The sequence below is a fragment of the Centruroides sculpturatus genome, unplaced genomic scaffold, assembly GCF_000671375.1.
Source record: "Centruroides sculpturatus isolate CEXI.00-Female unplaced genomic scaffold, Cexi_2.0 scaffold13, whole genome shotgun sequence".
Lineage (NCBI taxonomy): Eukaryota > Metazoa > Arthropoda > Arachnida > Scorpiones > Buthidae > Centruroides > Centruroides sculpturatus.
The window spans coordinates 1,301,718-1,328,148 of NW_019384405.1; the positions used below are offsets into that span (position 1 = coordinate 1,301,718).

Consider the following 26,431-nt stretch of genomic DNA (forward strand, 5'->3'; position numbering starts at 1 on the left):
ATAATTTCATTCTGAGATAAGCTAGCATCTATGCTTATTGATAGGATCTTATCTCTAACATTGATTACTTCTTTATCCTCATCTTCATTCTCATTCTTATCTGATTCCTCCATTTCATTATTTTCGTTTTCTTTGTTTTCATGTATCTCAAGGGTGTCTTTCTCGACTCTGATTAAGGTTGTTTGTTTATTTTCTTTTTTTCTTTCGAATCTCATTCTTTTTCCCTCTATTATGTTATTATTATCTCTTTTATCACTGTATTCTTTTTTGCTTTCCTCTGATATCTTCTCTATTATCTGTTCTTCTTTATTTTTATTAATATTTTTATCCCCTTCTTTTTCTTCTTTTTCTTCGTTTGTTTTATTTGCTCTTTCTATACTTTTTTCTCTTCTTTTCTNGTTGAACTTTATAAATAAATTCATAAATAGATTAAAATTTTAAACTTTTTTATCGTCTGCACATTTTTTGAATAGTGTTTTACAACTTTTGCGACCTTAATAAACAATCTTGTTTATATTCCTCATTTTTGATAAGAGACGATAATGCAATAACATAATAAAGTCAATTGATAAATAGGATAATTAGTGCAAAATATCATTAAGAAAACTGTAATTAACAGCTTAAATTTTCCATTAAATATTGGTTTAATATATAATAATTAATCCTGAATTATATATAATATAAATGTAATATTTGTTGTTGCAGATCTTTATTGATTTTATAATAATAAGGATCAATCTCTTAAGGAGCTAACTGATTCTGAATGGAGATAGGATTCTTAAAACTAAGGATCAATCCAAAGAAACATTAGTATTTTAATAGTTTGTGACAATTTAATTATATAATAAACTAGACTTTGAATTCAGACCTTTATACCATAATTTCCAAACTTCAAACACCAGTTCAAAAGATCACCAAATACTCCATCAGTGAGCCTTAGTTTAATGTAATTGTCTATGGTAAAACTTCATTTTAATTAATATTTATTAAAACATATAAATTGGGACATCTTTTTACTATTTTAAAATTGAATTTAATTGAAATTCTACAAATTTAGTTTGGAAATATAAAGGTTAAAATTAAATCTTCAGACATATTGTGAAATAGGTGAAGTACTAAAGATAAGAAAAATTATATATCACATTTTTTTGATGTGAAAGAAGTTAAAAGTACACATTCCTTGTTTATATATATATATATATATATAATTTAAAAAAATAATAATTATAGGTTACTATAAAGTTGTATGACAGGTTTCTGTTTATCATAGATATTTTGATTTTGAATAAAAAGTGGATTAAGGAGGAGAAAAACTAGATTTTGATGGATCAACGTCAGTTCTATATTTTTCAAAAAATTCTATAAGAATTGTCATTCTCACTTCTACACTTTCTCAGGATATTGACTCCATTTATTCAATTTACATGGCGTACTGACAACCTGAGTTTGATATATCTTCAGGCAAAGATATTAAAATAACATATTGTATATTTTTAAGAGTGTTTGACAATTTTATATGAAATTCTACTAAAATGGTGAAAGCATTGGACTTCAGAATGAAACATACAACAAAAACGTGGATGGAATTGGTAAAGCGCTCCCTCTCGTCGAAATTTTATATATTTATTTTTTAATATAAAAATTTCCGACGCCCTCTACCATTGTCAAAATTTTTCAAATTGAATTTTAAACTTTAAATCCACATTTCATGAAACTAATTTTTAATTTTGTATTCGAGACGAGTTACAAAAACTTCAAACATGAACAAATTTAGACCGGATGGCCGAGCTATCAAAGTGGCAGCCTATTGCTCTGGGGTATCCGGGTTCGAATTCTGATGGATCGAAAAGTTCCCAGGAATTTTTCGGGCGGTGGTTCGTTCGGATATGTCGGGCCCCGTCCCTCAACACCTGGCCGCCCCATTGTGGGCCTGGCCGAACTCATAATGGCTCGCTAAAAGATGCCCTCTTAGTGCCCACAGGGCGGAAAGAGTTAAAAAAAAAAAAGTATCACCCCACACATCACCATATCAACATGTGATTTTCCATTCTCCTTATAAATTGATAAACACGTGAACGTTTTATATAATATTTTTTTTTTATCTTCAGATAAAAATCAAATTTAGTTAACTTCAACGATTTAATACAGTATTGCAATATTAAATGCGATAAGACGAAATTTAAATGATGCTTGAATGTTAGATTTTAATCAACTATTTTGCAATCTAATCACTTGACGTCATTCATGTTTGAATTTCGGATTTTAAACAAAACATTTACATGAGTATGATCTTTAACACGTCCGCCATTTTATTTTTAGTCTTCCCAAGAATTTGTATTGTGAAATATAAACAATTAATTATAGTAATCCTCGTTTTACGACCGCTAACTTTACAACTTCTCACTTTATGAGCGTAGAGATATGCCGTAATTTTTGTTAGCTGCGTTCATAAATTGACATTATGTTCCTAGAAATAATTCCCAGGAACGTAACCTTAATTTACGATACAATCTATAGAAATGTATACTTTGCTATTCAACGAGAATACGCTGTTTAGAAGTGTTACTATATTTTAAAAATAAATGTTTATGTAAGGCGTGCGTGCGGTATGCACGTACCTTAGTTTATATGTACTCAATTTCATAGAAGAGTATTTAATTTTAGATACCCACAATCTAAAAAATTATCTTGAGAAAGGTTAAGAAAACCTGTACTTAATTTTAATGCATAGTTTACATTTTGATATTTTGTGTTTACTATCTGTCTTGATAAAAGTACTTGTCATAGAAGAGACGTATGTACGTGAATTTAGATAACAGTTGTATTCATTCTACACATGTCTGTAGATAAATTATTTTTAAGANTTTCCTCGCAAACGCTTCTGTACTATTTTAATGATCTTCGATATATCACGATATTTTCTCTGTAAAGGACAAAATATCTACATTTAGATATAAAATACTTAGAGCGACAACCCTACTAGAATGTAACTGTGCAGTGTAACGTATGTCTGTGTATAATGAACTACTAGTGTTTGTAACACTAGTACAGTTGTCAGATTCGTAAAAACAGAGTAGCACATGCTTAAAGCGGCGTAGGCTAAGGCAAAACTCAAGTTATAACTATGGTAGTCAGTAATGTTGTTGATCATATCCGTATTTCAACTTTTTATTGAAATATTTTATATTTTTCCTAGACAGTTTTATTGATCCTCTTTGGTATTAATCGACCCCCTTTTGACCCTCTTGTATTAATCGACCCCTGGAGAACTCTTATCGACCCCAAGGGGTCTATATCGACCACTTTGGGGACCCCTAATCTAGACCAGGGGCTCTCCTTATATGGAGTTCTTCTATTGCTTTATTGATCTCCTCTTTGGTGATTGGTTTGTTAATTTTGTTTTCATTCTCGTTTTTTACTGGTTTGATTGATTTTAAGATATCAGCTAGTAGGTCCCATCTTGTGCTTTTACTTTGATAAAGATTTTTGTAGAAGTTATGGAACTCTTTGATGATTTTATCTTCGTCCTCTGTTAGAGTGCTGTTAATTATTAAACTATTTATTATTGCTGAGTCCTTTGATATGGGTTTTCTTTTGAATATTATTTTTTTCGTGTGTCGTTCTATCCCCAGTTTGCTCATTTTATAACTTGTATATGTCTCTTTTATTTTATTTTCTATTTCATTTCCGGCAGTGGCGCGTTATCTACGGGAAAAAGGAGCAATTGCCTGGGGCACCAAATCAACTTTTTATATGTCTCCGAAACAATTCCCCCACAAATAAAAATGTCTGAAGTTAACACTGTATATGAGATCCTCTAATTCAAATTTGTCCTAGCTACAGAAAGCTATAAAGGGAGCTTTTTTTTTTAACTCTCCGCCCTACGGGCACTAAGAGGGCCTCTTTTGGCAAGCCCATTAAGGGTTCATCCAGGCCCACAATGGGGCTGCCGGGTGGTGAGGGACGGGGCCCGACATATCCGAACGGACCACCCTCTAAAAATTCTTGGGGATTTTTCGACCCGTTCGGATTCGTACCCGGGTCCCCCTGAGCGGTAGACTGCCACCTTGAACGCTAGGCCATCCGGCCGCTATAAAGGGGGCTAGGTGATGAAGGATGGGGTGCAACTGACAGGACAGACCAGTCCCGAAAAATTTTTTGGGGCTCGCCCGGATTTATTCTCAGAATCCCCGAGCGGTGGGCTGACGCCTTAACCGGTTCGGCGTCAACTCCTGTACAGTATAATCTCAGTTTGTGGTATTGAACTTGTATCTGAAAAAGTGTTTTAATCATAGAATATTAAACTGCAATGTAATGAGAAAATATGATGTTTAAATATGAGTTTTATATAACAATAAAAAATTTATATCAGTTATAAATCGAACGCTTGTAAAGAGCGGTTTACTGTATTCTGTGATGAAAATTGCATTGCATTTATAGTTTTTTTTTTTAACTTTGCCGTGGTCACTAAAAGGACCTTTTTTAGTAAGCCCAGTATGGATTCATCTAGGCCCAAAATAAGGCAGCCAGATGGTAATGGATGGGGCCCAACGTATCCAGATGGACCCGTGAAAAATTTGTGGGGTTTTGATTCCATGTAACTAAAGCGATAGGCTGCCATCTTAGCCGCTCGACCATGCGGCAGTCACAGTTGTTACTATACTATACACATGTATATCGTTTACGTCAAACTTCTAAATACTAAAAAATAGTGTCAATGTTGAGTATTCTGTAAATTTTCCACAATATCTCTAGTTATACGCTTATATTGTAGGTAGACAAACGATAGTTTTAAACCTGTGTAATGTATGATATTAACATAAAACTGACAGCCTACCATTCTGGACGATTCGGCAGCGAATCCGATCGAGCAACTACAGAAATTTTTTTGGGTGTGTGATCAGGAGCTCGGCCGACCTCGTTATGAGCCTGGATGAATCTACGATTAATATAAAAAGGCTCTATTAATGCCTATAGGGCAGAAAGAGTAAAAAATGAAAGAAAAGGCATTCGTGGGAAGTTAGAGTTCGATTTATTACGGTTTTCCAATTAAGTCGTAAAAGAGAAATTTATCGTATTTTTATGGTAATCTTTTGTCTATATAACTGATAATTTACATAACAGTACTTTAAGCAACGAGTTGCGTAACTTTCCCGGCAGTTATGAAATTTTTTTTTAATAACGTTTATATTAGCGAGGTTGCGGCTGAAGTTTTCATCTGTAAAACGTAAACGTCGAACGTCGAGAGCAGCTTTCAAGATAGCGGCGCTCGACGTTCGACGTTCACGTTTTACAGATGAAAACTTCGGCTGCAACGTCTCTATTATTAATCATAATTAATAAAATTGTACGTGGCGCCATCTATTATAAGATTTTGTTATAAAAATTTATTTAATAGATTTTTTTATTTTTTAAACTGTTTCATTGCACAGCTAACATTCATAAAATAGCCTGTCATCTCAACTATCAAATTTTTTTTTTTGTGTACTGGTTTTAAGTATTTTTTGGGATTACATATATATAAATAAAATTAAGTGTTAAGCATATTAATAATACACCGTGCATACCCAATTTATTATAAAGTCACTACCTGTATACAAAATTTAGTAATATTCATATAGAGTATAATGTGAAAGCATAGGCTTTTATTTATTATTTTTGGTTAATTCACGTCAAAATATTCTAGTCAAATTTTAATTACAAGTTGTGTATTGTCTTGTGTTAGACGTCGAGTAATACTTTTCTAATCATATTTGTCTGGACGTGATCCGTCTGGATATGTCGGGCCCACCCAGCTGCCCCATTGTGGACCTGGTCGAACCCATAATGGGTTTTCTAAAGAAGGATTTCTTAGTACACACAAGGCGGAAACAGTTTTTTAAAAAAAGCCATATTTGTCTGCATTCCTCACAGTGCCATAACTAGGACGGTGCCCAGGCATAGGGCCCAGGCCCTGGGGGAAGGGCGCAGAAATGACCTGGACAAAGTTTTGGGTCATATTTTGAGACGTAGTTACAGAAGCTCGCACCGGGCGCATAAAAGGCTAGTTATGGCGCTGATTCCTCACAGTTCTCTCTCCAAACATACATTATATTGACGAGTGAAATGCAATGGCTCAATTGAAGAAGGAATCGAAGCTAGATTAATCCTGTTATAAAAGGCTGAACTAGGAACCAAATTAAATCCAGAGGCTGACGCTGGCAAAAATTTACAATTTTAAAATAACTTTATTTTAAAAGAACTTATTTGCTTGGATTTCAATGGATACAATTTGTTTCTAATTTTAAAATTACAAACTAAAGTACAGTATTAAATATTGAAATTCGGTTATTTCGTTATCTCCGTTATTAAAGAAATAAAAAATCTCCCAATTGTATTAATTTTCGGTCTTTAATCCGCGTGTCAACTTATTAATTAATTCATTCAATGTTGTCACTGTAAAGAAGTATAACTAGAGTGGAGGTTCTGTGTTGAGCAGTCTATTCTCTTCGATACAGTTTGTCTGCCATGTTACAGGAGATTTTTGGCCTTAAAGCGCTTAAGAAGATGCCGAGTTGTATGGCTTTCGCATGCTATAATAAAATTTAATAAAAGCTACGGCTACATATTCACAGATAAAGATATTTTGGCCGGATAGCCGCATAATCAAGGTGGCAAACTACCGTTCGGGGGGACCCGGGGATCGAATCTGGACAGTTTGAAAAAACTTCAGGAATTTTTCGGAGGTGGTCCAACCTGATATATCGGCCCCGTTCTTCAATACCCGGCTATCCCATTGTGGGCCTGGTCAAATCCAAATGGGTTTGCTAAAAGTGGTTCTATTAGTACCTACACGGCAAAAAGAAATAAAAATAAGATAAAGGCATGTTTTGTTCAGTGGAGTTCTGCATAAGTCAGAAAGTATCTTGTCTGTGATGGAAGTTTAAAGCAACCGCAAGACCACCGAACATGATTTTTTGCAAATGTGTACAACTCGGCAAAGTCGAAGTCGCGACAAGACCAAAATTTTGAAATTCTATCTACGGTCCGAGATAATCGAGGTTAGATTTCGCCATTTACCGATTGCCGGTTGTAAGCCGGTGGCGCACTACGAGTTTCCGATTGCTGTCAATTTACATCGATCTCTAAACAATTTTTTTTTATTTTAGGATCAGTTTTAAACCTTTTATTCGCATATTTTTAGTTTTATACGCCTTGTAGCTCAATTTTGTTTTCCTAAAAAAAAAATACCCAATTAAGAATTATCGATATTTTATTTATCACCTTAAGGCATCAGTCTGTCGCTCACGCTCTGCGGAACCAGAGAGAGATAAAATTTTAAAAAATATTATATTTATTAATACTAAAATTAATATTAGAAAGTAAAATAAATTATTTATATTATATGAAAATAATTCAGTTTTTAAAATAAAATAATTTTTGCACGAATATTACTTTAAAATTTCTAGATGGCGCCGTAGTAAGTTTGGTATTTTGTACTTTTTCTTTTGGCTGTCAACAAAAATATAATTATGATTATTTTTTAGATTTTGATGGTAGGAAATTATTTATTATCATTCAAAAGAGTGATGTATATTTAATTGTAAAATTAAATAATAATATGTGATGATCACATAATCATTATTTATTGGTTAAGGTAAGATGATGATTTATTTTCATAAGATCTCATGCTTTTTATCTTTTACTTGTAAAGAATTTCAAGCATTTCAGCCATTTTATTCATTGTAAAAGGCTTGATATAACACTGGACAATTAATAAACACAATACACACAACAGAACAGAACTACTTTATTAAATGCACCGCTCCACAGGAGTATAACACTGCATGCATACACTTACAATACAATACAGCATAAGACAGAGTAGCAAATACAAAAAATAGATACAAACATAGAAAAATTAATATGTAAATATAATATTACTCATAAAGATTTGCTCTTCATAATTAAGAAAGAAATATTAATTTTAATACGAAGCTAAAGTTAGCAATATTTGCCGGATATAATCGTTCGCTTTTATAACAGCTTAAGAGGGGAGGTCTTTTTAGACGAGTAAAACAAAACAAAATGTCATATTCTTCGAATCTGACGTTCGCCCGAGTTTGAGATTTACTTAGAAGATTATTTTATTTAAGTACGTTTCGGATGGGAGTTTTTGCCGATCCCCCTTTAGTAAAAGGATATCGTACGTGGTTACGATCGTCTGGATTGTCGCCGCGATCGATGTCGGAGAGGTCCAAAAAATTGGTGTAAACTCTGTTGCATAATGCATTTAAATAAAATATCTGAGAATGAAATAGTCTTCTGAGTAATTCTTGAACTTGGGTGAACGTCGGATTCGAAGGATGTAATGTTTTGTTTTATTTGCCGAAAAAACTTCCTTTTAAGTGGTTATAAAAGTGAATTAATTTTAATTCTTCTTACAAAATACAAAAAACAAAAAATGCTTCTCGTATTTACTTCGTGTCTACTTGTTCCTTAGTTTTATTAATGGCTATTATTATCTGTTTGTAATACTAAACTTATACCAGTAATGGAATTATTGTATTGCTTGTTTAGGAAATCATCTATGAACATATAACATAGTCATCTTTGGGAAGTGAGCTGATGAGAGACAAGATGGTCCGAAATGCATTCTCTGTATAAAAATGAGTCAATAAAAGATGATGATTTTCTAAACAGGCAATAATTCCATATCTGTTATAATAAGTCTAGNTCTAAACAGGCAATAATTCCATATATGTATATATATATATATATTATATACTGTATATATATACAGTATATAAATATGTAATTTTTTATTAAAAGTGATATATATATATAGTGATATATATCACTTTTTACTTGTGATTTTTAACATAAATAACTGCTCAAATGTTAAAACTAGGATTTCCATATTTATTTATTATCAAATACAATAGAAAAAGTCTTGTGCCAATAGATTTTCTTCCCCTAATTAACAGTAGAACCCCTATCAAGACATGTAAAATACAACAAAATAAAATATAATAAGTAAAAAGTATAAAATTAAAAATTATATAATATTTGTTTGCAGGCATTTTTGAAACGATATGTTTGGAACTGTTTATATTTTGTGAAATGTGGTAAAAAAAAAAAAGATCTTTGAGAGAAAGATAATCTAAAAAAGGGTGTAGATAAGCTTGAAAAAATTATATGAAGGAATACTTAATCGAAGATGTTTCGGTTTTCCAGAATTGTCAACTAGTGACGTGAGATCTTTTTTCTAAAAACTGTTTTTACAATGAGATATCTTTATCTTTTTTCATATTTTATATGTATTTCTATCAATGACAGTCAGTGTGCATGTATTGCATATCCTGGAATTGAAGCATTCCAGTATCTTTTGGGAATAATTCATTTTGTTCCAGATTTTATCCCCAAGTACCTGGAAACTTTAGTTAAAATAAACATTTAAAAACATTAAGAAACATATAAATTTATGTGTTAAAAAATATTCTGTAAAAAATATTAATTTATGCTTCTAACTCAAAAAGAATAGTTATCGTATTAATTTATATATGCTTCTAATAAAGGAGTTTGCTATCTCCTCAGTAATCGTAAACAATAAAATATAATTGCCAGGATGCATTTGATGGGTTTTACTGAAATGCTGGCTTGAAATATTGATCTATAATTTTTTTTATGGCTGAACGATTAGTGCATTACATTGCATTTTCTTAGCTCAGAACTTAAACTTTTTAGTTTTATTAGTGAATATATATTAGTTATCAAGATGAAATTAAAATCAAAAAATCACTGTTTGTTTACTGTATGTATAAATGTAGAGATTTATCATTACTTTGTATTAACTAATGGTAATTAAAATACATTTTAAAAATATTAAAATTATATTTGTTTACTATTTTCCAGTTATAATATATAAAATACAGTCTAACATAAAATTAATTGCATATGCTGCTTGTATTTACACAAAGAAAAACACACTGCAAGAGAAATGACTGTAATAATATGTCTCTCTCACTTTTTCCTTCTTTTTTTCACTATCCTGGGATGTGATTGGTGTATGGGCAGGGGTGAAGCCACTGGGGGATTTAAAGGGGTGTCTCACCCTTTAATGTTGACAAATTCCACTGAATAGTTGGCAGTCATGCCATCAAAACAAAAAAAATTAATACATTTTTTCAGAATTAAGAGATATATAGCTATACAGGGTGTATCAGAATGACATTTTAAAAATTTGGGGGATTATAGAGGATGAAATTTTGAATGTTTTGATATAAGGAACCTATAGCCGAAAATTTGAACTAAAGTGTCTACAGTGGTAGGAAGTGCTTGACTGCTCTTCACTTTGATAGCTACCCTTCCGTCCATTGACGTCGTGTTATTGCTGCGGATGGAAGACTGTAAACACACAACTACAGTGGTCTAACTGAGCCTATGTATGGGATGTTGTGTACTTAGTGCTTGTCGTCCTTCAGGTCATCCCTTGCATCCACTGGCACTGTGCTGTAAACACATATCTAGTCAGCGTGAGTCCCTTGTGTACGCAACACCTGTAGGAACAGTTCATGAGTTCGGAGTGCATCTTTACAGTATTTAATACCATCAGAGAAGAGCATGGCATCTTACAGAGGATCGGACAAAACATGGTTCGTCGTTGCACATTATGTAATGAAGTTGGTGGTCGTCACATTGAACATTTACTTTAAAGTACTGCAGCCACTGATTCGATGTACAGTTTGATTGTACTGTCTGTTTTGTCAATAAAACTTGTCATAAATACTGTATTCTGCTGTTTCATTCAGCATACCATTCGCATAGAACGTGCAAAGTGCCATAGAAACTTTATATCACATTTCCGGCTATAGATTTCTTATATCAAAACGTTCAGAATTTCATCCTCTACAATCCCCCAAATTTTTAAAACATTATTCTGATACACCCTATATAAAGAAGGGTGTGGGGATGAGGAAGGAGAGCCAGCCTTCTCGACTGGCATTTGTATGAACTATTGGTATACCAGTTGGCAAAATCAGCTTCCACACCCCCATGCCACTTTAATGATAAATGTCTAAATACAGTCCTATTTATCAGAATCTGTTGTCTTCTGTCTGATTTATACTACCATAATTGACATCTAAGGATGGGTTTATAACTAAAACCTCTCTTAGAAAGTTCTAAAAATTTTTCATTTTAGAAAAAACAATTTAGATTGAGAAGCTTCCTTGACAGGTGTAATATTAAAATAAAAATTTGGGAATTTAAAGAAACATACTAAAGTATGTTAAAAAATCTTTTCGTAAAGAATATTAGTTCTTGAATTATTGCATTCTTATGAAATATTTTTATGTTATTTAGGGTACGTTTGTAAAGTCAAACGAGTTAAATGCATTAGTAACGAATTATTCGAAAATAGTAATCTTGCTCAGTGCACCTGCTCTGCAGTGATGATGTTTCAAATGAAACTAGCGAAGCTCACGAAGAAAAGAGTTAGTTTACTTTGTTAAGAAAATGGTGCCTGACGATATTGATGTTTCTAAATCTACTCTAGTGTTTAAATTGTGAACTAAAAGGTGAAATGATTGAAATAAATGAATAGTTATATTGAAAAAATAAATAGTTATAAATGAATCATTCGAAAAGTCTAACAAAATAAGAATAAAGATGATGTCATTCTCATTTAACTCATTCGACTTTATGAACATACCCTTAATAACATTTGTTTAATGAAATTATTTTTAAGTGATTTTAGCTTATTGCCTATTTTTTGGTCAAAGGAATGCAAAAGTGCAGTATCATACATATGAATATGAAAAAAAGAAAATGTTATCTCTGGAATGTTTTGTTTTAGTCAAAATAATATATTATTCAAATACTTTAGAATTGGAAATAAAACTTTTGATAATTTATAACTATTATATTTGTGATATTTTTTTATTAATATTATTTTATAATTAATATTTAAAATATAAAATTATTAGCATTGAAATCTATTTCAAAAAATAATGATTTGTTCACAATTAAATATATTTGACATTTAAAAAATTAGCAATTTGAATAGAACACTTAACATGTACAATAGCTCCTCTGTTGTTTCTTTGTCTACAGGAAAATTTTTTAAAAGAATTCTTGAGGAGGCTTTTGTTATTTTTGAACTTGGATATTTTATTATTATTTCCATTCTTACACATCCTAGAATAAATGTTAATAAAATTTGTAAATATAATTTTATGTTTCTCTTTCTTGATATAAACTTTTAATTCTGATGCTTAGTTTATGAATTGAAGTGCCTATAATTGGGATAGTCAGAAAATTAATAAAGCTAAGACCTTATATATTGTGAATAAATTTTTTAGCTTCTTAAAATACAATCTTCAATTGATTCTTGTAAATTATTTTCCTTATTTCTCTGTACTTTATGTAATATATAATGCATTTTTGTTTTCTTGTATGACATGTATTTAGAGAAAATGATTAACTCCATTAATAAAACAAACTTTATATGAGATATATAATAAGACATACAAACAGTCTATATTGTGATAAATACAAGAAAAGTAGATCTGTTTTCAGATCCTTCGTGGAAAAGAGCCAAGAATCCATAAACTTATTTCAAGCAAGCAGCAACGAACCTCACAGTAATTTGTTATAATTAAACAAGTGAATTTCATATTAATAAGTAAAATGGAACTTTCATGATCATTGGGTTGCAATCTGAAAAAATTGTAGACTTATAAATTCTCACTGTTGTCCATTTGTCTGTTTTTCCTTAATCTCGAGAATGGAGTTAGATAGATGAAAGATGAGATCAGATATGGAAACCTTAGGGGCAGGAGACCCCGATTAACTATATATGAACTTTCAATGCAAACCTGAAGTCATGTTATTTCAATTAAAAAATTTTCCCCTCAAAGCTGTTATATAGATGACTGGCATGACTCTATTTTAAAGGAAAAGTATGATGTACAGAGGCAAGTAACTACTAATTTGAGGTGGAGAGTATATATTTTAAATTAAATAAATTAAAATAATATGATTAAAATGCATTTTGACCATGTCGCAATAAATAATTGCTTGTTATTCTATAGATGTTTGTATCATTAAAAAAAAATTCATGATAGCAGTCCATGGGATTCAAAATTGTGAGTTAGTGGTCCATGAGATCAGAAAGGTTGGTGACCTCTGATCTAGTGGACATTTTATGAACTTGCATTTCAATCTGATATTCGTAAATTTTGTGTTTCCACTTCAATAAATGCTTTGGAATATACAGATTTAGTCTATTCTTTCCAAAATCCATTACATTTTGGTCCATAAAATCTAGTGTCAACAGTAATATAATTCTAAAATATCAGAAATAGATATATCGTCTGTTAATATTAGCACTTGCATGTCTGAAATACAGTAGAGCATCGATTATCCGACTCAATTTGGGACTGGGGTTGATCAGATAACTGAAAAAACGGATAACCGAAAAGTATGAAAAAATACATTATTAGTATAGTATATTAGTATATCCCATGTAATTAGTATATTAGTATATCGCTATTAACCTACTTCACATTGAATTTTCATCGATGTTAAGCCTAACAATTTTTTTTTTTTAAATAATAATCGTTGCTATTGTATCGTTAAAAATTACTTTTAAATTATTTTATTGCTCACAAAACAAACAACCACTCATAATTAGAAAATTAAGCCTCGTTTAAATACTGGCTTCCCTTTCATGATCGAGCCAGTGTTGCCAGCTATAACACTAAAAATTTAACAAAAATAATATTAAAGTAGCCAAGACATAGCCAAATATTGTAGTGCTACATCAGTAGCGGACATTTGAATTTGCCGACTAGAATGCACTCGGTTAACAGATGTGGCGGTTGATCGGGGGTCGGATAATCGATGCTCTACTGTAGATACTTACAATACGTAAAAATAAGAAGAGAGAAACAAATGTGCCATTGTTGCAACACCTATAGGTGCATTTGTTGCTTGATAGTTGTTGAGTGTGAATATTTTCTTTTGCATTTAGAACTTTTGTAGTAAGGAAATTCTTAATTACACAATGAAACCACTGTGCAATATAACTAATTATTACACTTTTATAGTTGTGGATAATTAAACAAGTGATAAATATGTCTGTAAGCTTCCACAATAATGCTGCACTTACTGTTTGTTCTCTTTGCATCAGAGAGATTTTCTCCATTTTGAAATGTTTCATGTGCACATATTTTAAAAAGATGAATGCTAATATTAGATGATAATAAAAATTGTCAATTTATTAAAATTACTATATTTTTTTATCATTTATTCTTAACAACAGTTAAAATATACTGTATATAAAAATAAAGCAATCTTTCAAAGTTACAAAATATACAATTTATAACGACAGTTAAACAAATTAAAATTCATTGCTACTTTATTATTGTTATTAATTTTGTAAAGTCAAACGAGTTAAATGCATTAGTAACGAATTATTCGAAAATAGTAATCTTGCTCAGTGCAGCTGCTCTGCAGTGATGATGTTTCAAATGAATAGAAAAAGTCTTGTGCCAATAGATTTTCTTCCCCTAATTAACAGTAGAACCCCTATCAAGACATGTAAAATACAACAAAATAAAATATAATAAGTAAAAAGTATAAAATTAAAAATTATATAATATTTGTTTGCAGGCATTTTTGAAACGATATGTTTGGAACTGTTTATATTTTGTGAAATGTGGTAAAAAAAAAAAAGATCTTTGAGAGAAAGATAATCTAAAAAAGGGTGTAGATAAGCTTGAAAAAATTATATGAAGGAATACTTAATCGAAGATGTTTCGGTTTTCCAGAATTGTCAACTAGTGACGTGAGATCTTTTTTCTAAAAACTGTTTTTACAATGAGATATCTTTATCTTTTTTCATATTTTATATGTATTTCTATCAATGACAGTCAGTGTGCATGTATTGCATATCCTGGAATTGAAGCATTCCAGTATCTTTTGGGAATAATTCATTTTGTTCCAGATTTTATCCCCAAGTACCTGGAAACTTTAGTTAAAATAAACATTTAAAAACATTAAGAAACATATAAATTTATGTGTTAAAAAATATTCTGTAAAAAATATTAATTTATGCTTCTAACTCAAAAAGAATAGTTATCGTATTAATTTATATATGCTTCTAATAAAGGAGTTTGCTATCTCCTCAGTAATCGTAAACAATAAAATATAATTGCCAGGATGCATTTGATGGGTTTTACTGAAATGCTGGCTTGAAATATTGATCTATAATTTTTTTTATGGCTGAACGATTAGTGCATTACATTGCATTTTCTTAGCTCAGAACTTAAACTTTTTAGTTTTATTAGTGAATATATATTAGTTATCAAGATGAAATTAAAATCAAAAAATCACTGTTTGTTTACTGTATGTATAAATGTAGAGATTTATCATTACTTTGTATTAACTAATGGTAATTAAAATACATTTTAAAAATATTAAAATTATATTTGTTTACTATTTTCCAGTTATAATATATAAAATACAGTCTAACATAAAATTAATTGCATATGCTGCTTGTATTTACACAAAGAAAAACACACTGCAAGAGAAATGACTGTAATAATATGTCTCTCTCACTTTTTCCTTCTTTTTTTCACTATCCTGGGATGTGATTGGTGTATGGGCAGGGGTGAAGCCACTGGGGGATTTAAAGGGGTGTCTCACCCTTTAATGTTGACAAATTCCACTGAATAGTTGGCAGTCATGCCATCAAAACAAAAAAAATTAATACATTTTTTCAGAATTAAGAGATATATAGCTATACAGGGTGTATCAGAATGACATTTTAAAAATTTGGGGGATTATAGAGGATGAAATTTTGAATGTTTTGATATAAGGAACCTATAGCCGAAAATTTGAACTAAAGTGTCTACAGTGGTAGGAAGTGCTTGACTGCTCTTCACTTTNCTTAATCTAGATGTGGCCAATGCTGCTAGATTTCAGTAGAGATGAATGCAAAAGAATACTTCGTAAATTGGGTACGTTTTCTGTATATATAAACTAGCATAACTTTTTTATTTTTCTGTATTATTGCAAGGCTATTTTTATACTTAGTAAATTTATAATTTATGTCTAAAGTTTACTGTTTTCTGATATTAAAAAGTGCAACTAAATTAAGTACGTTAACATTGTGTTTTCACAGATTTATGACAAGGTTTTTAAAGTTTTATCAAGAAATATTTGATCACACAATATTGAACTTTTCTATGAGTTTAGTACAGTTGAGCCTGTCTGTCTTGAATTTTATGGGAACAAGAAAAAAATTCAAGATAGACAGGTTTTGAGATATAGAGATTCCCACAGTAAATAATAATAGGTTTGATTGGAGGTATGATATTTTACTAATACAATATCAAGTACAGTAGATACCTGTATTAGGTATAAATTATAAATAGAACATTTTTGACATACCTTAAAAGAAATAGTTTGTTAATAGTTTCTGATGCCTGTCTTTCTTCAACCAATAAGATGCACGCCAAACTCATAGCTAAGGTTTCAGGGTGGAAACTCCTTTCCACCCATTCTCAGATATTTTTTTCATTTTCTTTCCCAAATCCTGAGAAAAGTTGGTCGGTAAAGCAGAAAAATCAGCTTGTACAACCCAGTAATACTCACAATGGGAAATAAACATACTACTCACAATGTATCTTTTAAACATTTTTCTTATTTATTGCTATGTAAACTTACATTGTGTTACAAAGTTACACACCACCAAAAATGCATGTGCGACACCAGAATCAGATAACACATGACCAGCTAATTTTGGTTCTTGTAAATCAAGCACATTTGATCATGGAGAACAGAAAAAAGTTTGTATTTACACAGAAAAATATTTATTTTCACAACCCAGGATTTGACTACAAAGTCATCTTCAGGTAAACTAACTAAAGAAATCTAAGGTAGCTTACCTTAGTATAGCATTTTAGTCAAATCTTGGGTTGTGAAAATAAATATTTCTCTGTGTAAACACAAACTGTTTCTGTTCTCCACAATGAATCATTTCCACAAATACTACCAACCATATTCAATCAGTTTGTTTGCAACTGACAATTGTGATGTATAGTAGAAACTTCTTATTTCAAAACTCAAGGGACCAAAAAAACACACGACTTCAAATTATTTGGGTTTGAATTAACTGAACTTTTTTTAAATCAAAGTTTTTTGTAATTCTTGAATAAAATTATGATGTTATCTTATATAATAATGTGTAACAAATGCATTAATAGTACAAGTTATTACTTAGTAATTTAAACTATTTCGAAAAACTCAGTTGGCATTTACTCAATGAAAACATAATCAAATTACATTTGAAGCCAGATCTGAAAATAATGTATGAAAGAAGCTTAGCCATTATTACAGATCCTCAATGAAAATTAAATATAAAAGATTATTTTAGAAATTCTTAAGAATTCTCAGAAAATACGATTTCTTGTTCTCGATTCCCAGTTTTCAAAATGTCAGGAACTTGGAAAACTTACTCGTAGCCAATCAAAGAAAATCAGCATTATGTGCAACTATGTATTGTGTTGCAAGAGACATTTCTCAACTATAATTTATGCTGTCAAAATATATTATTGCTGAGCTTTGAATTTATAATTGACACTTCATTTCATAGTTTGAGATATTGTGGCTTTGGGAAAAAATTATTTGAGATAAACATAGAAAATATATTGACTTTAGTCTGAAAATGCAGGGGGGAGAATAAATTTCGAGATAAACATGTTTGAGATCAACAGATTTAACTGTGTATGAATTTTGTCACTTTGATAGCAGAATTCACATATTAAACTATTTAAATTATTTTTTGTTATTTTCTTTTAATGTTGTCCGATCAGAATTTTTCAAAAACAAATTTCCAAAATTTAAATTTGGCTGATAAACCAAATATAGTGCTAAACATGCCAATCAAATTTTCCATTCAGATAACAAAGTTCAGAAATATTTAATAATTTTATTAAAAGTAACGTTTTGTATATGTGGTCATATTCATGATCTTTCAACAAATCTCTGACTTAACATTGTCTAAAATATAATATAAATTTAAGTATCTGTAAGCCCAATAGTTATATTAAAGCCAAATAATTGTTGGACTAGATTGGTCTACATTACTGCTACTATTAATAATTAAATGTTAAGTAATTTCACCTAGAGGTCGGTATTAGGCACCATTGCTTATTAAATTTAATAATTATAATTAATATTTATTAATTAATTTGAAAGGTTCTGGAAGAAAAGAATTGGCTTGGAGTGGGGCTCGAATTCACAACTGCTGTTTGCCACGCAGATGCATTGCCAGTTTACACATTACCTGGACCTTTGTCTGAACTTTGATTCCAGAATTATTAATTTAGATATAACCATACTGGTATCTCCAGTCAGTATCATGAGTAATCAGTATGGTTATATCTGAATTAATCGTTCTGGAAGTGAAGATAGGACAGAGGTGTGGTTGGCATAACTGGCAGTGCATCCACACAGTAATTGACAGATGAGGGTTTGAGTTTTGCTTTGGGCCAATTCTTTTCTTCCAGAACCTTCCAAATTAATTAATAAATATTAATTATAATTATTAAATTTAATAACAGATGATGCCTAATTTCTCTCTCTACACCAAATTACTTAGCATTTAATTATTAATAGTAGTAGTAATATAGCCCAATTTATTAGATTTATTCATCATTTTAGACAAATAATTATGATGAAATGTAACAAACTAGATTTTTTTTATTGATATATATTTAGAAAATTAATGTAAAGTATTCAAATTTTGAATACTTTACATTAATTTAGTATTTTGTCAGCATGAAAGTTTCCAATAAACTAATACTTAATTGTTAACATCGTAATTTAAAAGAGTTTTATTTTCGACTGAAATAAATAATTAACTTTCTTATTAAATGTGGAAGAGTCGTTCTAAGAATCAGAGATCATGATGAGATTTGCTTGATTCTGATTACCAGAAAATGCCCAATTTTTCTGACTCCCATATCAATTAACCGTCCCATCACTAGTTTCTTTTGTTACTTCATAAGCTGTAATTACTTTGAAAGACTTAAGTTCAGTATACAAAATTAAACTAAGTGAGAAAAAAGTATGGAATTACTCAAGATTAACAGAAAACAATAAGGTAATACAGTAGAGCATTGATTATCCAAAACAATTTGGGACTGGGGTTGTTTACATAATCAATTTTTTGGATAACCGATTATGTACGAAAAAATATATTAACCTATCCCAGGTTTAAATTTGTTCAAATCCTGGTGCATCCTTAATTAAGTACCCTCTTGTGTTCACATCAGTGCTGCCAGTTAAAACACACACACCAACAAAAATAATATTGAAGTAGCCCAAGACATAACCAAATATTGCAGTGCCACAGCACTAGCGGAAATTTAAATTTGCCGACTGGAATGCTTTCGGTTAATTGACGTTTCGATTGATCGACGTTCGGATAATTGATGCTCTACTGTATATAATTTGAAAGATTTCTACCAAATCATATAGGCTTGAGTTATGTTATTGTTGATGATGTTCTCAGAAATGTGCAAGATTTTGAATTTGCTTTACATAAATTTTTTTCTAGAGTGGGACAGCTGTATTTAAGTAATCCTAGATAAAATATTTTAAAAATTTATTTAAAAAAATGAAAGAAATAAATAGATAACCAAGCAGGCATATTCTTTTAAAGTCAATGTCTAAATCAAAAGTTATCTTTGACAATTATAAGATTCATAATGTCCACAAGAAAAGTTATTAGTTATAAAAATAACATGCTTACCTGTTGAAGAGGCTGAAAATTTAGACGCATTAGAACCTTGAGTTGAAGACACCATAACAATGGGAGAAATGGATGGTTTTGGCAAAATTTTACTGCAATAGTTGATACAAAAAACACAAGTGAATTTTAATTGCATCCTTTCGAATGGTTATATAAAATGATGTGTTTTTGGCCTAATATATATTTTAATTCACAAGATTGCATAACACAGGAAAAGATTGCTGTATAAAAAAAGTTCAAAAGAAGAGAGGTGGAAAGATTCAACTACACTTGCCCATAATTTGTTTTTATGAACTTGGTATGAACCAAAACGTAAAATCTTAATCATTGATATCTTGCAAATTCTTGCACATTGGCAAGAGTTACTTTTCCATGTATTAGTTGGATAAATGTACTATAACATATTAAAAAATCAAGTTTTTAAACAGTTCAAGGAAGGCAAGGGGTGATGGTCCTCTTATTAGTATAATCAAAATTAATACAGTAAATACATATTATTGACTCTGATTCAAGATAATGTTTTATCTTCTTCTCTAATTTGGAATATTGGATTATATACAGTAATACCCCGAACTTACGCGATAGATGGGATCGAGCGATAACCGCGTAAGTCGAATTCGTGTAAGTCGGGGTATAATTTCGCAATTTGTGTAAAATCCGAGTCGGATGTATGTAAGCTAATAAATGTTCTCGTTAATCTTATCTCGCCTTTTGATTCGCTCACGGTTACAAGAAATCACCACATAGAGTCTCTCAAATCTCCATAGATATAACAAACACAGAAATAAATAACACAAAATAAATTATAGCTATGTGTCGATTTGGCGCGACACGTCCAAACATGTAAGCCGAACAATAGTATGGGGGAAGTGAGTAATCAAGAGTTGCGTGGTGCTCAAACAAAAGACGAATCGACGAGATTTGAAAATCGTGTAACTCCGGGTTCGCATAAGTCGAGGTGTTACTGTACCTTACTTGGCCGTTCTATACTAATGCAAATTGGTTCAATGACTAATTTTTCTAGCAATTTTTTTTTCCATTGTTAATTGATAAATTAATTGATTTATGCTGCAGTTATTTTTACAGATCAGATATTCTTTCAAGTGCAATGTATGTAACAAATAAGTGAGAAATTATTGACAATATAATAACAATAAAAAATTTTTTCAAAATAGTTAGAGAGCACAGAAAATTAATCAGTAAGATGTAATAATGACTATTAATATTAAAATTTAAAAAGTAATAAAGTTTTTTCTAATAGAATGATTATTTACTGACTACTGCAGTTATTGGAGAATTAATCACCACTAGACGATTAGTATGTTTAATGATTAGTAAATGTTTACTTGATATATCTTTAATTTAAAGCATGTTTTTGTAAATGGGTTTTGAAAAAATTACCTTCATTCAAAAGTAATTTTTACAAAACCCAAAACCTCTTTTGACTGCGCCTTTCTATAATGGACAGTTTTTTTGGTCTTGCAAGTTTTTTTATGGAAAGGTTTCACTATTTTATAGTTTTATATTTTTATTTGCCTGCTTGTGTTAATAGATACTCTAAAAAGCAGATGCTTTGCATAAAATAGATAAAATTTATATAAATACTTTTATCTAGAACATTTTAAATAAATGGACATATTCTTTGTGGGAAGTAAAGATAATCATTGGATGACAAAGTGCATATTTTGTCATTAATTTTACTAAAATTTAAAATATTTTTGTTAGAATGTAAGAAATTCAACACACATACACTTTTTAAATATTAGAATTCATTCAAAACAAATATTTTTGATGCATTTATAGTCAATGAAATTTGCTTCCAACATTTGCTGTGATCATTAAATAAGTTGTTTATTAATTAATGAATGTACCATGCTTGTAATGTAAATTGTTAATTTTTCTAAGATAAACTTTAGAAAGTATTCAAAAGAATTGGAATTGAATTGGGAGTTTTCAGCAGAATTGGAATCGGAGAAATTTTGATATCATCCCATCACTAAAAGAAACCCAGAATGCATTTCTGTTCATTGGAGAATAGTCAGTCACGATCCCAGATATTGAGTTACTGTAGGATTAAGATTTGTCTATCATTAAACCCAGGAGATATGAAGTAGGTCTTTAAAAGAATATTTTAAATGCTTCAATGTGTCTATGACATTGATAGAACTTCTTCCAAAACTTCAGACTATGAGGCGTTAAATATAATTAAAAATAATTTATTCTTGCGAGCGCTTTTGACGTAAAATTATTTTTAATTATATTTAACGCCTCATAGTCTGAAGTTTTGGAAGAAGTTTTGATTGAGATAACTGTTGGCGTGACATCCAACCCCAGTACTTAATACTTGACATTGATAGATTTTACACAGAAGGATAAATTAGTTAAATTTCTAAAATTAAGAAGCCATTGCTTCATTTACTTTTGTTTCTCTTTGTTTTTATTAGTTCACAAGTTGAAGCTATGTTTGCTATATATAGACTCGTTTGCTTTAAGTTCATATAATTTTATTGTATATTACTGTTTAAAAGATATTAAAATATATATCAAAGAAATTATTAACAACAAAGAGACAAAGAAATATTCATACTTTTTTTCTGATTTAATGTAGAATATTCCACTTCTGTTATAATCATTGATACTTTATTGTAACACATCTGTAGTAAAATATTTCATTATAATATTAATGAACGAATTATTAATTATCGGTTGATTATTACAATCAACTATTTGAAAAAATGAGCTGTACCATTATTTGATGAAATCTAATATGTAATATTGCATTGGTGCAAAAATAATTCCAGTTTCAACCATTAATTTTAAAACAGTATATCTCAGCTTAGAATAAAGTTTATTTATTGAAATAAGAATCATTCAAATCTACACATTTTTGCCAACATGTAACAACTCTATTTATTCCAGTAGCATAGAGTTTGGAAGTCCTGGAACTAATAAATTCTTTAAAGGCATTTTGGATTGCTGGATGTTGAAAACTTTCTCTTGCAGAAAGTTGTCAAAATGTTTGAAAAAGTGATAGTCAGTTGGAGAGAAGTCTGGTGAGTAAGCTAGGTGAGGTAGAATTTCATATAGCCCAGTTCATTCAATTTCTGCGGAGTCATTTGTGAAATGTGTGGTTGGGCATTGTCATGGAGAAGAATTCGTCTGTTTTGATTGACATAAACTTTTCAGTTTTCGGTACATGTTGTTAATTTCCTGACAATGCTTCTCTACTGTGATAGTTTCACCAGGATTTAAGAAGTTGTTGTGAATAATTTCATTTGCCAACCACCAAACAGTGACCATAACCTTCTTTTGGTGCAGCTTTGGTTGGGAAAGTGTTTTGGTGGTTCATCTTGGTCCAGCTGCTGCACGGAATGCCATTGTCATACAGAATCTGTTTCTCGTCACATGTCACAATGTGATCAAGAAACAGTTCATTTCAATTAAATACAAAAAGCAAATGGTGTCGAAAATGCTCAGTTTAGTCCACTTGACATTTCATTTTAACAATCATTGTTGTTTATGACTTTGGCAATTGTGGAGCATTGAATTCTGTATGGAGAAAGAGCAATACCTCAAAGTACTGCCCACCATTGGTTTTCGCACTTCAAAATTGAAAATTTTGACCTCAAGGATGCATTGCACACTGGTTGACCAATTGAGTTCAACGAAGAGCAATTGAATCAACTTCGTGAAAATCCACATCAAATGACCAGAGAATTGGCGGGGCAGATGGACGTGATCAAAAAACTGTGGTGAACCACATTCACTCAATGGCAAGGTTCAGAAACTCAATGCTTGGGTACCACACACTTGAACAAAAACAACAAAAATCAATGCTCCACAATCGCTGAAGTCATAAACAGTTTATTTTGTTGCACAAAAGAAGCATGGAGCAGATTTCATAATGGCAAGTTTTTGATATTCCTGTTTGGTGCAAATGTCGAACTACTATTGAATAGTTAACATTTAGCTCTTCTGCAACCTCTCAAGTTGTTTTGTGGGATCTGCTTCAATAATGTCTGTCAATTGGTTGTCATCAATCACAGAAGGACATCTACAACCTTCCTCATCTTCAACACTCTTGTCTCCATTATAAAATTTTGGAACCAATGTTCTGATGTATGTTCACTGATTGTCCTCTGGCCAAATGCTTGGTTGATAGTGCATGCAGTTTTTACAGTTTATGTTCCATTTTGAACTCATACAATAAAATTGCTCAAATTTGTTTTTTTTTTTTTTTAATTTGACAGTATAAATAAACAAGAATAAACATGAAAACAAAACCATTAAAATAAATCAGTAGAGGATGCTTTGTGCTTTAAAATGGTATATTACATTAATTCATAATTAGACATAATTAAATAAAATTTTAGCCCAAAATAAGCCTAAAAGTTTAAAATAATGAAAACCGCAAATATTTTTGCACCATCCTAATAGTTATGACATCTCAGATTTTAGTCATTAACAGATCTAAATTATAATTTAGTTTATTTCTAAAGATTATTGGGCTGCAATTTTCAAAAATTTGTAGACTTGTAAATTCCCACTGACATCTATGTCTGTTTTTCCTCCTTTCTTAATCTCGAGAACAGAGTTACATAGATGAAAGTTGAGACCTGATATGAGAATCTTAGGGCAGGAGGACCTGATATATGAACTTCCGGTTTGGACTGAAAATTACGTTATCTTCAATTAAAGAATTTTCTCCTGGAGTTAGATAGATGATTGGCACGACTCCATTGTTAACAGGAAATGTATAATGTACAGTACAGGGGTAATACACTACTAAAATTGAGTGCATTTTGACGAAAAATTGCAGCTGGCATTGTGATGATGTCAATAATAAATATTTGGTTATTACATTTCTTAATTATTTATAGCATATTAATTAAAAATTCTTTCTTTTTGAAATAATTTTATTATTATATATTTATTTAGAATTAGAAGCATATGCTGCTATTGTGTCAGCTTTTAGAGCTCAAGGAGAATTGACGAAAGATAAGAAAAAATTGTTACAAGAACTTTCTACAGTTTTAAGGTTGGTAAACTTCTTATTGAATTTTGAATACCTTTAAAAAATAATAATAAAATTATTTAAATTTCTATTAAGCATATCATTGGAAAGACATAGAGCTGAAATTAGAAGAGCAGTTAATGATGAGCGTTTAAATACTATTGCCGATCGGTAAGTTAGTAATTTTTTCCATTAATTTAGTGTTTTATTTACTATTTTTTTAAGATTTAATGTTTTTATATGTATATATTAATGATGGCCATAATATGATTCATGATTTAAGATTCACATGACAGTCAAATACCAGCAGAACAGCTTATGCAAGTCATTAAACCATTCAAAAATTTTAAGTGAAAAGCATAGATAATATCATTATAACTTTGCAAAGATGATAAAATGTATTATATTAATATAATTGAAATCATACTACATAAATATCCATATAATAAACAGGCCAAGTTTGATTTACAATAGTCAAGAAGTAATACCATCTTAATACATTAACACATTCAAAATCTTATCATTTAGTTTTTGACTTAAAGTATTTGATGATGAAGCATTACACAATACTTTCAAAGATGTTAACATTTTGATAAAATACAACTCATACATTAAGCTAGTGAATTTTTTTAATAATGTATCTATAAATTCTTAATTGCAGTATAAAAAAATGAGTGATTTAATTTTGAAATATTATTCTTAAAAATTATATTTTTTCATGTATATTATGATAGTGTGTCAGAAAGTATTTGCAATATATTCAACTTAATTCTCTTTCTTTTAAACACAGTTTATCAGTTCAGAAACTTCTGTGTGTCATTAGAAAATTCTGTTTTTAGAACCCATACACGTAACCATTTTTTTAATTTTCTAATTAATAAAATGATGGTTTCGCAAAGAATCTTTGAATGGATAAATAAATTATAGCCTAAAGAAACCAATTGAGTATTATAGGGAGACCTCAGTGCTATGAATTTCAGTTAATGAAGAGTTTTAATAAATGTTTTGGTAGGCAGAAAGGATTATCATATACTAAAGTAAAATCTTTTGACAGTCACTTCATTAATGATTGCCTGTGGGTTATCCAGAATTATGATAAATTTATTTAATGATTTTATTGTTTTGGTTATAGAAATACATTTAGACAATCTTTTTATTAATAAATTTATTATGTTGATGCTATAGAATATAGTATATGGTATTCACTGCAGCAAATCTGCTTATGTTAAGTATAATATGATTTTTGGGGACTGAAGAAGTCAACCCACAAATCATATCACTATGCACTGTACTTTCGTATAAATAGAAGACAGAGCAGCAATTTTAACCACAAACATGCATACTACAACTGATTGGTCAATGTTTAAACTAAACTATATCTCATAGAGAGTCTGTACTGCCATTGTAAGAACTTAGTATTGCTATATAACAAAATTTTCACAAAAAAACAATGTGGATATTTTCTAATGCATTACAGTCGACCCCCCCTATAATTACGGTCCCTATAATTACGATTCCTATAAAACTACGAAAAAATATACGTATTTTGGAAATGTTGAGTCGGATTAGTGTAGAATCGATTAATTTTATGGAAGAAAACCTTTCAATCAGCC

General features: G+C 30.3%; 1 protein-coding gene across 5 annotated transcripts in view; it reads left to right on the top strand.

Moving 5' to 3' along the window:
* LOC111618835 (BRCA2-interacting transcriptional repressor EMSY-like) overlaps positions 1-26,431 on the top strand; it is a 77,576-nt gene that overhangs the window by 5,221 nt on the left and 45,924 nt on the right. For 2 of the 5 annotated variants that reach the window (XM_023360430.1, XM_023360434.1), the window contains exons 1-4: positions 7,518-7,535; positions 15,944-16,004; positions 24,743-24,842; positions 24,915-24,989. In XM_023360430.1, coding sequence (XP_023216198.1) covers positions 7,533-7,535; positions 15,944-16,004; positions 24,743-24,842; positions 24,915-24,989 — 239 coding nt within the window. In that variant the 5' untranslated portion in view covers positions 7,518-7,532. Of the gene's footprint in view, positions 1-7,517; positions 7,536-7,576; positions 7,637-14,703; positions 14,831-15,943; positions 16,005-24,742; positions 24,843-24,914; positions 24,990-26,431 lie in introns of those variants that run through there. The other 3 variants (XM_023360431.1, XM_023360433.1, XM_023360432.1) reach the window with 3 other exon arrangements.